The sequence below is a fragment of the Chiloscyllium plagiosum genome, chromosome 15, assembly GCF_004010195.1.
Source record: "Chiloscyllium plagiosum isolate BGI_BamShark_2017 chromosome 15, ASM401019v2, whole genome shotgun sequence".
NCBI lineage: Eukaryota > Metazoa > Chordata > Chondrichthyes > Orectolobiformes > Hemiscylliidae > Chiloscyllium > Chiloscyllium plagiosum.
Genome location: NC_057724.1, coordinates 65,120,580 through 65,138,085, shown reverse-complemented (window position 1 = coordinate 65,138,085; position 17,506 = coordinate 65,120,580). Strand labels below are relative to the sequence as shown.

General features: G+C 40.3%; 1 protein-coding gene across 1 annotated transcript in view; it reads right to left on the bottom strand.

Moving 5' to 3' along the window:
• rxfp2l (relaxin family peptide receptor 2, like) overlaps positions 1–11,202 on the bottom strand; it is a 106,670-nt gene extending 95,468 nt beyond the window's left edge. Inside the window, exon 1 of the mRNA XM_043705268.1 lies at positions 11,094–11,202. Coding sequence (XP_043561203.1) covers positions 11,094–11,139 — 46 coding nt within the window. The 5' untranslated portion in view covers positions 11,140–11,202. The remainder of the gene's footprint in view (positions 1–11,093) is intronic.
• Positions 11,203–17,506: the final 6,304 nt, after the last annotated feature.

Here is a 17,506-nt window from a genome sequence, read left to right as displayed (position 1 = left end):
TAAAGCTTGTTAAAAGGCCTGATTAACTTGAGCAAAACTAAAACAGCAATAGTAATATTGTCCAATTCCTGAACCTTACTCTACTTCTGCATTCAGGTTTCTAAACTGTTTACCTGTATTACACACATACACAGCTCACTGAACATATGCCTCCTGTGTTCTCATTTCTATCACAGATTTCCTTTATTCTTCAGCTCCCTTGTCTGTGTCTGACCACGAATTTGTTATGCCTGTTGGTGTCATTCCTCTTGGTATAGCTTTCAGGTTAAGAATTACGAGGTGACATGGTTTAGTATATCTTATTATGCAAGAAAATTATCATTGTTGCCAGGAATGTCAATGAAAGCTCATAAAAGCCCCTTTGAAACTATTTTAAAAACAATTATAGATTCCTCAATCATTTTAAAGAAATTACAAATTGTCCTAACTTCACTATTTCTGGGCCCAAGTTTGTAAGTTTTTAAAGGAGTCTGGGAAAAGCTGTTGTTGAAGCTGAAATGCAAAAACTGGGTTAAGGGTGTGGCTTGTCCAGGAGTAGATTTTGCTCTACAAGTGTTAAGCAAAGGTATTTAGGGATATGGGTCAAAGGCAAATATATGGAGTTAGACTACAGATCGACCAGTATCTCATTCATGATGGAACAGGCTTGAGGGGATGAATGGCCTCTTCCTGTTCCTATGTTTCTATCATTCAGCCTAGCAAACCTATGCCCAATCTTTCAAGCAACATTCCAGTTAAAAGAAAGATTTGCATTTACATTGTGTTTCTGCATGATCAAAGATATTTCTAAAGTATATTACGGCACTTTTAGATTAGAGTCCCTACACTGCAGAAACAGGCCCTTCAGCCCAACAACTCTCCAAAGAGTTACCCAACCAGACCCATTTCCCTCTGACTAACGTACCTAGCACTGTGAGCAATTTAGCACAGCCAATTCACCTGACCTGCACATTTTTGGACTGTGGGAGGAAACCCACACAGGGAGAACATGCAGACTCCACACAGACAGTTGCCTGCGACTGGAATTGAACCTGGGACCCCATTGCTGTGAGGCAGTAGTGCTAACCACTGAGCCACTGTGCTGCCATCTTTCATATTGTAGTCACTATTGTAATTAAAACAGCAGGAAATTTTCACAAACAGCAATATGATATTGACAAAATGATTTTGTTTTTGCAATGTCGATTGAGGGGCACCCAACACTATTTTTGAAATAGTGCCATAATGTCTCCTACAACCACTTGTGCAGACAGCCAGGACCTCATTCAAAAGACAGGACCTCTAACAGTGCAGTGCTTCCTCACTGTTATACTGAAGCATCAGTGTTAAGCTCTCACTTTGAAACCTGGAGTGAACTAAGAAGTCTACAACTCAGAAATGAAAGTGCTGTCAACTGAGCACCAGGTGACACACCAACTAGTCCCACTCCACCTCTGCTTTTCAATCTTATATCCTTAACATAATTCCATTTTGTAGGCTATCATTATTTAAGCCTCATCAATCCCCAATCACCAGGCATTCCAAAACTTTACCGACACATCAGGTAAAAATTTTAAATCTGTGCCCTCGGGTTATCAATCCATCAGCTATTGGGAACAGTTTTCTTCATTTACTCTGTCTAAATCTTTCATTATTTTAAACACCTATATTTTAAGTCTCCTTTTAGCCCTCCCCAATTTAGTGAGAACAGTTTCTCTAAGCTATTCATGCAACTGTAATCTTGCATCTCTGGAACCATTCTAGTGAATCTGTACCCTTTCCAAAGCACTCACATCATTCTTAAAGCCTATCCAAAATTCATCACAATACTGGAGCCGAAGAAGTGATTTATATAGGTCTAGAAAAACTTCTTGGCTTTAGTACTCCCTGTATCTACTCAGAAAGTTCAGGATCCTAAATGCTTTATTAAATGCTGTGTTAACCTGTCATGTCAACTTGTCAACCTTCACCTCCTTTAAAATTACATCAGTGGTTGGCTCTGAAGCAATTCCAAAATCCTGGAACTCTCTCCAGAACATCATTGCTGCCATAACTGTACTATATGGACTGCAATGGTTCAAGGAGGCAACTCACTGCCACCTTCCCAAGGCCAATGAGGGATGGGCAATAAATGCTGGCCCAACCAGCGAAGCCCACACCCACTGAATGAATAAAAGAAATAGAAGGTTGATAAACAAAATGGACATTAAATTCATCTGAATTCCTCAAAAAGATCTATGCATTTTTACATTAACAAAAGGCAAGGAACTTGTAGACATGTCAAGCTCACCTCTGTTTTGAATGGGGGCTATATAAAATTGATAGCAAAATTGATACTATTGTCACAACCACATACTGGGAGTTTCCTCAGAGATGTCTCTGAACAAAGAGTCTGTATGAGTCCTTTGGAGCCCTGTTTATTGCTTTCAAGTATTAGAGTTTAAAAATAATCAGCAACATAATTTTATGCTTTAAACATGATAAAGGTTACTTTATTCTAAAACTGTTGATGAAAGATAATAAAGTCAGAAAATTATTAGCTCAAATAAGAAACGACTGTTTAAAGTAATAAGAATTAAAGTTGCACATGAAAATGGAATTGAGATTAGTCTCTAATATTGTTGCAAGCCCATCTTGCTGGAAGATTCTGTTTTCAAAATGAAGAGGGTGAAAGTTGAATCAACTGCATTGGCTTCTGGTGTTGAATAGTTGGAGATCAATTTTCCAGTTGGACTGAGTAAAACAGGTAATGGATGTGATTGAAGCTCCTTTGTTTTGCTTTAATGCACTGCAGGTTGTCACTCTCGCAGCCTGATTCATCACAGCAGTCGTATATACCTTCCTCTGTCTCCTGTTGAGAAGCAGTCAATGTTTCAAGATGTCTCCCATATGGTGTTCAAATTATTCTTCTCAAAATGTGATCCCGCTATTCAAGAGGGATGAGGGACAGAAAGCAGAAAACTACAAGCCAATTAACCTAACATCTGTTATCAAGAAAATGCTGTAATCTACTGTTAAGACGGATATAGCAGGGCACTTAGAAACTTTTGATGCAATAATTTAGAGGTGCCGGTGCTGGACTGGGGTGTACAAAGTTAAAAATTATACAACACCAGGTTATAGTCCAATAGGTTTATTTGGAAGCACTAGCTTTCGGAGCACTGCTCCTTCATCAGGCAGAGTCAACATGGTTTTGTAAAAGGAAAATGACATTTGACTAAACCTATTGGAGAAGAAGAGGGCAATGTGGATAAAGTCGAACTGTGGATGTGCTGCAATTCAGTTTCCATGGGGATTTCATTCAGTATCACATCAAAGAATACTAATTAAAATAAGAGCTCATGGTGTCAGGATAATATGTCAGTAGGGACAACAGATTGATAAGTTTACAGGAATGCAGAGAAATAGCATAAATGGCCATTTTTGGGTTAGCAAGGTATTATGAGTGGAGTGCTACAGGGATCAGTGTTGGGATCTCAATTATTTATAATGGCTAGGATGAATGGATCAAATAAATGGTAGCTAAACTTTCTGATAATGCAAAGTTAGGTAGCAAAACAAGTTACAAAGAAGTCATAAGCAGCCTGCAAGAGGTTACAGATGGATTAGGTAAGTGGGCAGAAATTTGACAGATGGAGTACTGTGTTCAAATTTCTACAGCGTAGTCTCCTTATTTAATAAAGAACATAAAAGTTTCAGAAACAGTTCCGAGAAAGTATACTTGACTGATATCTGGCATGGAGGGATTATCTAATGAGGAAAACTTGACAGACACAGTCTGTACCTGCTGGCAGTTAGAAAAGTGCATAATGATCTTATTGAGACCTGCACAATCCTGATAAAATTTGACAGAATGGCTGATGGAAGAATGTGTTCCCTCATGGGAGAGACTAGAATGAGAGAACACAGATATGAAAACAAGGAATCTTCCAATTAAGGTAGCTAAGGAGATTATTTTTCCTCTCTCTCTGAGAGTCATGAGTCTTTGGAACTCTCTCTCCCTGAAAGCAATAGAGACATTGAATATCCTGAAGGCTGAGGTAGAAAGATTTTCGACTAACAAGGAAGTCAAAGATTATCAGGAGTAGGCAAAAATGTGGAATGTGCCACAAACAGATCAGCATGATTTTATTGAATAGTGGTGCAAGCTGTAGAGGTCGAATGACCTATTTCTGTTCTTCATTTATTCGTTAACATAGCTAAAAATTGTCATTTTCATTAATCATAAAACCACAAGCAATGCTAACTTAAGCTGGAATTCCTTGTGATGTCTCTCTTCTCTCCTACACTACAGGGATTTTTGAGAGTTTTCACCTTTTCAGTGGACAGCTCTGAAATCCTTGAAATAATTAACACCTTCCACGACTGCCTCTTAAGACAACACAATCTGATTGTTTCCTCTTGTTTCCAACTGAATCGACAAAAGAAATCATTTCGATCCTTGGGGACACTTTGTAAGGCTCATTATGTGTATTTTAAAAGCATTTTTTTTTCTAAAATATATAATGTTATTATTACATGTTGGTGACTTTTTTTGTAAAATCTGAGTTTCTTCCCATAATACACAAAACATATAAACTCAGATGTATTATTTTATTTGAAACTTTTAAATTATTTTGAAACATTATGCAAGCTGGAAACAAGTATAGCTGCAACTATCAATTAGGCAGTTAAACATCAAGTCATTAGTTTATTGTTGCACTACATGGTTAGTATAGCTTGCAAATATATTCCATTAGCTGGTACTCCAAATCCACAAGATTACTTCAGAAGTGCCCGACATCCATGAGACGGTATATAGCAGCATGCATCTTTGGACCCACTTTGATTCCAATCTGCATGCTGCTATATACCGTCTGAAAAATTGGAAATCAGCTTTCACATTTACGTTGACATCTTCTAAGTTACAATCTTCAATTGTATGACCATCATTTTCTATCTGATTGTAAGGTATTATGCTAATAATAAACTATAACTTCATTCAACGTAACCTTTGCAAGACCAAAATCATCTATTCAGTCAAAGAGCACACTACCTCCCAAGTGCATTCCTTTCCTTGCTGTATAAATAAGTTGAATTCAAAGTGCACAATGTTTATGCCCAGTTAGACCTTAAATTGAATGTGAAAACTTTATTCATCATCAAGACCTTCATCACTTCATTCTCTGCAAATCTGCTTTCCTTCACCTTAACTCATCCCCTTGCAAACTCATGATATAAACTTACATAAATGCCAATTTAATGTTTTCCAACATTCTTATCACTGGCTTCCTGAGATCACAAGAATTCAACTCATCCAAAGCTAAATGTTTTACATTATAGCCTGACCTAAATCCTCTTTACATATCATTCGACCACCAACAACCTTCATTGACTCCTTTTCCACAAACCTGATTTTCATTTATACATCAATCTTTGCCCTTATTTCACCCTAACCACCCTTGCCATACTCTTCCAATCTCCTTTCCTAGTTCATGTTCCTCACTTTTTCTTCCCCAGACTACGGGACATCTTTCCCTCCTAACTGATATCATCTGATGATATTACCTTCAATTATCTCAATCGTGGGCTTGTTACTTTCATCCATCCCATCTTTCAGTTTTGCCAACGATCTCCCAACAATCAAAAATTTCACAGAATCATAGAATTTTACAGTACAGAAGGACATTTTACAGTACAGAAGGAGGCCATTTGATCCATCATGTCCGTACTAGTTATTGAAAGAGCTACCCAGCGAGTCCCACTCTCTAGCCCTATCTCCAAAGCCTTCTAACTTCATCACTTTTAAATATATATCTAGCTTTTTTTTTGAAAGCTCCTATACAATCCACCTCCACCACTCTCCCAGGCAGGGCATTTCACATCCTAACAACTCTCTGAGTAATGGACTTTCTCCCATCTCACACCTAGCTATATTTCTTACAGTCTTGAAATTGTGACCCCTAGTTACTGGCATACCAATTAGTAGAAACAGGATGTCCTTCCTTACCCTATCAAAATCGTTTATAAGTTTGAGCACCTCAACAAGGTCACGTCTTAATCTTCTCTGCTCCAAGGAGAATAAGCCCAATTTCTCTAACCTTTCCTTGTATCTTAAATCTCTCATTCCTGATATAATTCTAATAAATCTCCTTTGCACTTTTCCCACATTTTCCCTTCTGAAATACGGTGCCCAAAACTGAACACAATACTCCAAATATGGTCTGACCAATGATTTGTAGAGGTGTAGCATCACTTCCTCGGTTTTATACTGTATGTCTCCATTTATAAATCTAAAGGTTCCTAAACAGTCTTTACAACTGTTTCAAGTTGCCTGGCCACCTTCAGAGAATTATGCACATGAACCCTTAGATCCCTCTGCTCCTGGATGATCCTTAATGTTGTACCATTGAGCCTGTATTGTGACTCTGTGTTTCTTCCACCAAAATGTTTTACCATTGAGCCTGTATTGTCTGTCTGTGTTTCTTCCATCTTAAGCTTCTCTGCATTGAAATGTATCTGCCACATGTCTGTCCATTTGGCCAATTTCCTCAAAGCCTTCCCTTTACTTCATCTCTTTAATTCTCTCTCACCATTGTTCAGTGATTTTATCCTTGCATGCTTTTCTGTGGCCCATACAAATATGTTTTTGCTATATTATAGTTGCTATGCAAACATATGTCAGTTTTGTTGTTAACATGTTAAACTGCATTAATGGAGTTATGTGATACTTCATGCAAATGATTATTTTGATTAGAATCTTAATTAAACTCCCAAAACCTCATTGGTTATATATTACAGATACCACTTTGTGAATTATTACTGATGTTATTATTTAGAAAAAAAACTATTCAATTCATTATTGCAAAACCTATAGAATTTAATGTGTCTCCTGTGTTTTATATACTATAACTGTACAGAATACATTATTAAGCTATCCAGATACAATGAAGAAGGTAACAGCAATGGAAGAGGACGTCTGCTCATTTAAGCTAAATGTACAGATTTTCACTGAAACAAAGCATTTTCTTTATCTGAGTTACAATAGATCATTTTCCTCCCATTCATTCACATGCTATAACATTCAGTTATAGATTCAAAGAGTTACACCACATGAAAACAAGCCTTTCAGTCCAACTAGTTGACACCAATTTGAATCAAAAAATGAATTTCATTCACTCTCCCTGTAAAAATCCCAAAACAGCAAAACTGTTTGGAATCACTCATCATATATGAATGAAAACATATGTATTAATTGAATAAGAACAAATGAACTAGGAGTTGGAAAAGGGCATTCAGCTTTTTGAACTTGTTCTGTTATTCAATGAGATAATGGTTGAACTTCTACAGCAATTCCACTTCACTACATTATCCTCATATTTTCTGGTTTACTTAGTACTCAAGAAACTATGAGTTTCTCTTCTCTTTACTTAGCAACTGAACATCCATAGCCTTGTGTGATACAGTATGCCAAAGATTCATTATCCCAAGAGTGAAAATGTCTCCACATCTCTGTCATAAATAGTTGACTGATTACCCTACAGACAGCCTCTCAGTATCTGCCCTGTCAAACTTTCTAGGAAATATTTATATGTGATCATGTCTCTTTCTTCCAAACTCCAGGGAATACAGAATCATTCTGTTCAAATTCTTTTCATTTGGACAGCCTTCTAACCTAAGAATCAATCATGCAGTATTTTTCTAGGCAACCTCCCTCCTGAGGTAAAGGAACTGAAATTGTAAACAGTTCTCCAGGTGTGACCTCTCCTAAATTCCGTATACTTCAATTCACTTGGAATCAAGGCTAATGCAGATTTTGCCTTGCTGTAACTGCTTGCTAAATTTAATTTTTAACAAGACATCCAAATCCTTCCACATGAAACAAGCTTTTTTATTCAATGTATGAAATATGAAGGATCAAAACAATTTTGTTTCGCTCCCATTATGTAAAATTGAAATGGACTTCAACACTTCCCTTTATCTGTGACACAAAATTTCAATGAATCTCCTCTTCCCCCATCTACTCTCAATGGGTGAAATTCCTCAGCCAACTTTATTCTTCAATTCAATGTCAAGTTTTCTCTCAAATGTGCGGTACGTGATAAAACTGTGATCCCTTCAAATGGACATCAGTGTCCACTTACAGTCATAGAGATGTACAGCATGGAAACAGACCCTTCGGTCCAACCCATCCATGCCGACCAGATATCCCAACCCAATCTAGTCCCACCTGCCAGCACCTGGCCTATATCCCTCCAAGCCCTTCCTTTTCATATACCCTTCCAAATGCCTCTTAAATGTTGCAATTGTCCCAGCTTCCATCACTTCCTCTGGCAGCTCATTCCATACAGGTACCACTCTCCGTGTGAAAAAGTTGCCCGGTAGGTCTCTTTTATATCTTTCCCTTTTCACCCTAAACCTATGTCCTCTAGTTCTGGACTCCCCGACCTCAGGGAAAATACGTTATCTATTTACCCTATCCATGCCCCTCATAATTTTGTAAATCTCTATAAGGTCACCCCTCAGCCTCTGACACCCCAGGGAAAACAGCCCCAGCCTGTTCACCCTCTCCCTAAAGCTCAAATCCTCCAACCCTGGCAATCTACTTACTGAGATCATAGCAGAGACAGAGAAATTTGGATTCTGCCAACTGTTGTGGGTATCTTGCAGAGCGTTCACCCTATCAATATATGAAATAGCAGTCTTAGGATAGCCTCTGGAAGTTAAAGAAAAATGATGAACAATTTATTCAAAATTGCTGGAAAAGCTCAGCAGGTCTGGCAGCATCGGTGCAGAGAAATCAATTTTAACGTTTCGGTCCGGTGGCTCTTATACAGACCTGGAGGTTCCTTCTTACCAGTTCTGAGGAAGGGAGATCGGACCCGAAACATTAACTTTGATTTCTCTTCACAAATGCTGCCAGACCCGCTGAGCTAATCGAGCAAATCCTGTTCTTGTTACTAATTTACAGCATCCGCAGTTGTTTTTTCTGTCTTCGTTTATTCAATATTACTCATTTTAACGTATTGAGGTTTTGAGAGGGGGCCATAGAATGTTAGTGTCATCCATCAGAGAGGTAAAACTCTTATAATAGCAATACTCAAAGCAAAAAAGAACAACATTTTCAAGAGTTAGATTCTTTGGCAGCTCTGAGCAGGATACAGCTGATTTTTTTCCTGAACAAAAATCAACATGTCCCAAAGTTAAAAGGAGCTGCATTAGCGAAAGGACAAAATCTGGTCTTGTCCATTGCGATCATTGAGATTTATGTGAACATTTGAAAGCCGATTGACAGTCCAGCAACTCCCATTTTGTCAATGCTGCTTCCATTACAGAGGTTAAGAGCTCTTGAAAATATATCAAAAAAAGGACAGCACTTAAACTGACACGGCTCTTAGCAATACTGAACGGTACCAGAGTGGACCCCTGAAGACAGTTTGGCCATTTGTTGTGGTGCCCTTGCATAGCCTAGAACTGAAAGCAATTACCGGTGCGGTCTATCGGTAGCTCACCTCATACCTGTAGAGTTCTATGCAGAGTGCTAAACATATGAAAAGGGAAAGACTGTATGTGTACGTTGCGTTTTGGGTGAGGGGTGGGAGGTGGAAGAACCGCTTTCTCTTCCACACATTTGAGGTGAAACCTTTCCAAGATGGTATTTCTTGACAAAAGCCAGGAAGATCCTAAAAGCATTCCAAGTTTAACGCAAAACTTCCCCAACCTCTTACGTTCGAAAACTCCCCCGTTTTATTTCTGGAGCGAGAGTCTGGATTGAATGAAATATTTTCCACTTTCAAGAATATTTGCCTGATCCAATTTGGGGTGATAGATACAAAAAGGTTGGCATTTTCTGATTCCATGATTTGTTAGTTTTTAAAGCTCGTCCCCACAATAAATCGTTACAATAACGTTCTGTTAATTGAGCTTCGGTGAAGATTTACTCTCAGGATTGAACGCTGTGCAGGCACTACCTCACTGTTGTCTTCAGTTAGACACGCACCAAAGACCAGTCTGTCACTTGAAATCTCTGACCCGATTGCGCGGGTGTAAGGCTTCTGTTTTCAACCTGGGGGGGGGGGGGGGGGGGGAAGAAACTTTGAAGACCCACGATCGCCCTCAAGAAGGATTTTTTTTTAAGGCAGGGTCCCATTCACCTCGGTGGCTCATGTGAAGAATCCTGGACCACATTAATGTAATGTAAGAGGACTCTGTACTTTGCGGCTCTGCCTGAGGGTTCACTCAGTGGAGCCCTGATCTCCCACAGTCCAAAGGTATGCAGGTTAGCGGGATTGGCCGTGCTAAATTGCCCACAGTGTGCAAGGATGTGCAGGCGAGGTGGGTTAACGATGGGAAAAGCAGGGTTGATTTTATTTGGAGGGTCAGTGTCTCGATGGGTCGAATGGCCTGCTTCTACACTGTAGGGATTCTATGATTCTATGATTTATGAGCTCCATTTTCTGCAAGCCGCTAGCCAGCAAGTCTTAATTGAGTGAGATGCCCTGGGAGCGAGGAAACCGCTCATACACCAATTGACTTACACCTTTCCCCTTGTTCAATGCGCTGCAGAATGGGAAGCTGCAGTCGGGGGGAAATATTCTGGACAGGTTCAATATTTAATTAGCAGATTTCAAAGACTAAGTCAGAGCGGGTAAAGCTGTCAGAACAGCCTGTCAGAACAGCGAATGTGAAAAAAGTGCTCATATAATTAACCATTAAAAATAAACTGTGTACTAGTTAATTAGGTGCAATTTCAGGACGTGGTCAAATCTACTAACAGTTTTAAAAGTTCCAACAAATCCTGATCTAAAGCCGGGAATAATCTATCCCAACTGAGAATTCCCCTCATGTTCCTTCCCTCTGAGCTGAGGACACATGCATTTGCAAATCTTCTTCCACATCAGCCCTGTACTGAAAAGAATCTCCAATGCCGTTACATTGGGAGGGTATTAAAATAAAGTAAAAATTGAGACAGGGATAATTTCCAAGTATAGGTTATATTGTTTAGAATGGTGCAATACGGGCAAGTAACTCGCCAGATCCCCCTTTCAACAAAAGCAGAGCCTCATCTGGAATTGCAACGGTTAACAATTGAGCGAAGTGTAAAAAAGTGCAGCCGGCAAAGGAAGGAGACTTACCCGCAATGGTGGCGAGGACAGTCAGTGGCAGGATAGCAGGTACCATGCTGAAGACTCCGATCTCCCGGGGACTGGAGCTGTCTGCCTGGGACTCTGCCTGGCTGCTGTGTGTGAGTCTGCCGGATAAGAGACTCCCTGATCTCCGCCCCTCTCCCTGTTATTGTACCGCCAACCCACTGCCAGCTTAACTCCACCTTCACACCCAGCTGCAGCCCTAACCAGCTCACAGCTCACAAAGCGCACGAGAGTGAGAGAAGGCAAGTCTCTATTGGGTTGAGGATTGCACAGTACTCCCCTATGAAAGCGTTACTGCATCTTGCTTTGCACTGCGCCGGTCGAATGCAAAGCGGCATCCATATTTTTAAAAAATAACCCCATGCAGTTAAAAATCACACAACACCAGGTAATAGTCCAACAGGTTTAATTGGATGCACTAGCTTTCGAAGCGCTGCTCTTTCATCGGTGTGCTTCCAATTAAACCTGTTGGACTATAACCTGGTGTTGTGTGATTTTTAACTTTGTACACCCCGGTCCTACACCGGCATCTCCAATTCATAACCCCATGCAACCTTTCTTAAAATGTTATCTTCCTGAAGGATCAAGAAGAAAACTCTTCTTATAAGCATATTGTAACTCAATCTCCTTCGCTGTCTAATCACCCTCACATTCTAATCTTCTTCCTCCCAAGTAAATAGGTTAACTCCAGGAAAGCTAGGCGGTTGGGGTCGGGGGGGGGGGGGGGGGGGGTGGAGGGGGGCAGGTAGTGTAAGAGTCTCCTCTCTCAAGTACGTGTGCTGATTTGGAAAATGTAGGGTGTGATGGATTTTCAGGGGAGTATAGCACGAACAGCCAAGTTTCTGATGCCAAGAATGGCTGTATCGTAACGAGAGGTACTCAGGTTCGAAGTGATGGATTGTGATGGGGGACTGTCCAGTCAGAGGCACAGACAGACGTTTTTGTAGCTGAGTGAAAATCAGAATGGTGGTTGCCTCCCTGGTGCCAAGATCAAGAATACCTCAGAGAGGGTGCAGAATGTTCTCAAAGGGGAGATGGACCAGCAAGAGGTTATTATATACATTGGAATGAATGACATAGGAAGGGAAAAGGATGAGATTCTGAAGGAAGAATGGAGAAAGTTAGGCAGGAATTTAAAAAGGAAGTCCTCGAGGGTAGAAATATCTGGATTACTCCCGGTGGTATGAGCTAGTGAGGGTAGAAATATGAGGATAGAGCAGATAAATGCTGAAGAGCTGGTGCAGGGGAGAAGTGTTCACATTTTTGGATCATTGGAATCTCTTCTGGGGTAGGAGTGACCTGTACAAGAAGGACAAGATGCACCTACGTTAGAAGGGAGCTAATACACTGGCAGAGAGATTTGCTAGAGCTACTTGGGAGGATTTAAACTAGTATGGATAAACTCAGGGCATGGTTAAGAACATAGGACTGGGATATCATAGCAATTATAGACTGGCTGCTTAATGTTCCAGGATACAAATGGCATAGGAAGGTTAGAAAGGGGGCAAGAGAGGAGGTGGAATTGTGTTTTTGATAAGGGATAGCATTTTAGCTGTATGCAGGGAGGATATTCCCAGGAATACATTCAGGGAAGTTATTTGGGTGGAACTGAGAAATAATAAAGGGATGAATGAGCACTCTGTTGGGATTGTATTGTAAACCTCCCAATAATCAGTAGGAAATTGAGAAACAAACTTATAAGGAGATCTCAGTTATCTGTAAGTAGATATGGTAGGAGATTTTAACTTTTGGAACATTGACTGGGACTGCCAGTGTTAAGGGTTTAGATGGAGAGGAATTTGTTAAGTGTGTACAAGAAAATTTTCTGATTCAGTATGTGGATGTACCTACTAGAGGAGGTGCAAAACTTGACTTACTCTTGGGAAATAAGGCAGGGCAGGTGACTGAGGTGTCAGTGGGGACACACTTTGGGGCCAGCAACCATAATTCTATTAGTTTTAAAATAATGATGGAAAAGGATAGACCGGATCTAAAAGTTGAAGTTCTAAATTGGAGGAAGGCCAATTTTGACAGTATTAGGCAAGAACTTTCAAAAGCTGATTGGGGGCAAATGTTCGCAGGTAAGGGGACAGCTGGAAAATGGGAAGCCTTCAGAAATGAGATAATGAGAGTCCAGAGAAAGTACATTCCTGTTAGGGTGAAAGGAAAGGCTGGTATGTATAGGGAAAGCTGGATGACCAGAAAAACTGAAGGTTTGATTAAGAAAAAGAAAGAAGTTTATGTCAGGTATAGACAGCGGAGATCGAGTGAATCCTTAGAAGTGTATAAAGGCAGTAGGTGTATACTTAAGAGGGAAATCAGGAGGGCAAAAAGGGGACATGAGATTGCTTTGGCAAATAGGGTTAAGAAGAATCCAAAGGGATACAATAAAACATTAAGGACAAAAGGGTAACTAAGGAAAGTATAGAGCCCTTCAAAGATCAGCAAGGCAGCCTATGTGTGGAAACGCAAGAGATAGGGGAGATAATAAATTAAAACTTTGCATCAGTATTTATTGTGGAGAAGGACATAGAAGAAATAGAATGTGGGGAAATAGATTGTGACATCTTGAAAAATGTTCATATTACAAAGAAAGATGTTCTGGATGTCTTAAAACTTTAATTTTTGATTTGATTTGATTTGACTTATTATTGTCACACGTACTAAGGTACAGTGAAAAGTTTTGTTTTGTGTGCAGTACAGGTTGATCAGACCATACAAAGTGTTGAAGGTTAATAGAACAGAACGAGGAATGCAATGTTATGTCTGCAGACAAGATGCACAAAGAACAAGGTCAACATTAAATTTGAAATTTGAGAGGTCCAATCGGAAGTTTAATAACAGTGGGGAAGAAGCTGTTCTTGAATCTGTTGGTACATGTGTTTAAGCTTTTGTATCTTTGTCCCAACAGAAGACAGTAGAAGAGATTAGAACCAGGGCGGGAGGAGTCTAAACTTCCTTACCATCCAATCATTCCCTGACCTCCCCTTTCACTTGCTCCTCTCTCATTTCTCAACAGCATAAAACCCATCACACTCTCTTCAGTTTTGCTGAAAAGTTATATCAGTCTCGAAACATTAACCCAATTTCTATCTCGACAGAGGCTGCCAGACCCACTGAGTTTATCCACTACTTTTAACTTTCTTTGATGGGAACAACTGAGCTTGAATCCTACCTCACACTTTTCAGGTCAAGTTATTGAATTTCATGCAACAAAGCTTCCAAATCTTTGCAGAAATGTTTCAGGCAGTTATTTGCTTTGTGTTTTCAGTCTATTATTGCAGTGTTATGGGAGCAGGACACTTCTCTTGCTCATTCCACCAGGTTATCTCCTCCACAAGATCATTTGAAACTCTGGGTGTCAGCGCAGCATTCACCTTGTAGAGATCAGTCAGTTCCAGTAGATAAAAAGGCAGAATGCGCAAAATGCACTTCTGTTTTAAGAATCACAAATCGCTTTAGAAAAGCAAAGGTCTCATCAGATTTCCTTCTATACCAAAAGAAACTACCATTATGTAACACAAAATGTACTGACAACTGCATATTTTAATAAACTGGTACATGGTTTGGACATCTTACCCAATTTTCTGCAATCACTTTTGCAGAATTCCTTGTAGAAAATACATAATCAGCAAAGGAGGAACTGCTGAGTATGAAGCAGGGGAGCTATTCAAGAGCCCATTACCTTGTCTGTTATAAATTGGTAGCCTGACATAGGTGGAAATTAGAGATTGACAGGAATTATATTGGTTCCCAGGTGTATCAGCTTGTAAAATGTTTAGAAGCCTTTGTGAAAATCTGTGAATTTGTATTTTATGTTGTGTATTTTGTAAGATAATAAGAAATAGGACCTGGAATAGGCTAATCTGCCCAGCATTGAATAAGATCATGGCTGCTCTGTCTTAACACCACATATCCGTGACCCTCCTAACCCTTGGTTCCACTGACTGGAACCTTTATATCATTGTTGGAATTTTCTTTCTGGCATGGACCAGACAAAAAGCCAAAACAATCTATTTAGCTTTTTCCAATCTTTTGATAAAGGATCCTGCAAATCAGAAAACCTCAGAAACCTCAGCAAAGTGATGGGGCCTATTTTAGTAGCACTCTCTTGCCATATTCTGATGAGGTTTACATATCTCAAAGCTGTTTTGAAAAGCTACAGAGAGAGTAAGTGTACCAAAGCAGTTATGTTCATTTTTGCAACTCACTTTAGTACTTTGTGTCCTATTTAAGAGAGGCCATATTGTTTGATGTGTTATGATTCCAATTGGTGGCAAATTTAGAAAAGTCAGATCCCAAGCAAAAGCTGACATGATAGACTTGTGGTTTTTGTTTTGTTTACCATCGAGGCCAATCAGTGGTGGAGTGCCATTGTCACTGGTTGAGTACCAGGTAATGATCTCAGGATCCAGGTTTGAATTCCACCACATCAGATAGGGAAATGTGAATTCAAAGGAATATGGAATTAAAAGTTTAACAGTGGCCGTGAAATTATTATTGATTGTTGTAAAAACACATCTGGCTCACTCATGCTCTTTAGGGAAGAAAATCGGCCATCCTTACCTGGTCTAGCCTATATCTGGACTCACAGCAATGCAGGTGACTCTCAACTGTCCTTTGAAATAGCCTAACAGAATATTCAGTTGTATCAACCCACTAAAAAGTCTCAAAAGACGTATTAAACAGAATGGCCAACCTGGCAGCAACCTAGGCACTGGAAACAACAATGGCAAACTCAGCCCTGTTGACCCTGCAAAGTCCTCCTTACCGACATCTGGAAGCTAGTGCCTAAACAGGGAGAGCTAGCTTACAGATAAGTCAAAAAAACAACCTGACATTGTCATGCTCATGGAATGATATTATAGATAATGTTACAGACATCACCATCACCAATCTTGCATATGTCCTCTCTCAATAGTAGGACTAGCACAGCTGGTGGCACAATGTTACACCATCAGGGGGAGGTGCCTTAGCTAGGAATCCTCAGCATTGACTCTTGATCCCAGAGAGTCTCATGGCTTCAGGTCAAACATTGACAAAAAAATCTTTTGATTGTCATATACTGCATCCACTCCACTCCTCTGCTGATGAATCAGCAATCCTGCATGTGGAACACCACTTGGTGGAACCACTGAGGGTGACAAAGGTGCAGAGTGTACTCCGGCTAAGGAAGTCAATGTCAGTCATCTTGGCCTTGGCAGCACAACTACTGGTAACATCCTAAATGAAATAGCTGTTGGACTGGGTCTGCAGAAGATGCTGAGGGAACTAACAGGAGGGAAAACGTACTTGACCTCGTCCTCACCCATCTCTTTGCCCCAGGTGCTGACTGGGTATCTGTGGAGCAATGTGGAGAATCAGCAACAGCAGCAGTGTTGCTGTCCAACACCATATGCAACTTCATGTTTGGAATATCCCCAGTCTCCCATTACCATCAAGTATGGTTCGATGAAGTGTACAGGAAGGCAAGCTGGCACCAGCATCAGGCATACCCAAAGTGAAGTGCTAGCCTGGGGAAGCTATAATGCAGGACTATGTGCATGCTGAGCAGCAGAAGCAGCAAGTGATAGACAGGGTTAAGTTAATCCACCACCAATGGATCAGATCTAAGCTTTGCAAACCCACCTCATCCAGTTATGAATGGTGTTGAGCAATTAAGCAACTTTCTGTAGGAAGAGGGTCCACAATATTCCAATCCTGAATGGCAAAGAAGTTGGGCAAACCACCTTAGCCAATTACCATCTCATCCATACATTCTCAGTAATCAGTAAAGTGATGGAAATGGACTACCGAGTAGCACTTGCTTAGCTGTAATATGCTCATGATGCTCTGTTTAGGTTCTGCCATGCACTCAACTCATGCTTTGATACAGCCTCATTACAACCAAGGATAAAGGAGCTGTACTCCAGAAATAAGATTGTTAGCAAGTCTGTGTTTGACTGAGTTTGTATTAAGAAGCCCCAGCTGGTTGAAGTCATACCTGGCACATCAGAAGATGAAGTTGTTGAAGATGAGTCATTTTGGTTCCAGGATAGCTCTGCAGGAGTTTCTCAGGGTAATGTCCTCGATTCAACCATGTTCAGCCTTCACCAATTACATTGTCTCCAACATAAGGTCAGAACTGGGGATGCCAGGTGATGATTGCCCAACATCCAGCACCATTTGCAAATCCTCAGCTACTGAAGTAGACTGTGCCTAAATGCAGCAAGAGATGAAAAATCCAGGTTTAGGCTCACAAGTGGAAAGTAACATTTTTTATGCCACACAAATGCCAGGCAATGACCAGCTCCAGCAAGAGAGAATCTAAACATTTCCCCTTGACAGTCAATGGCATTACCAATGCTGAATTCCCATATCAACATCCCAGGGTTATCATCCATCAGGAACAGAACTGG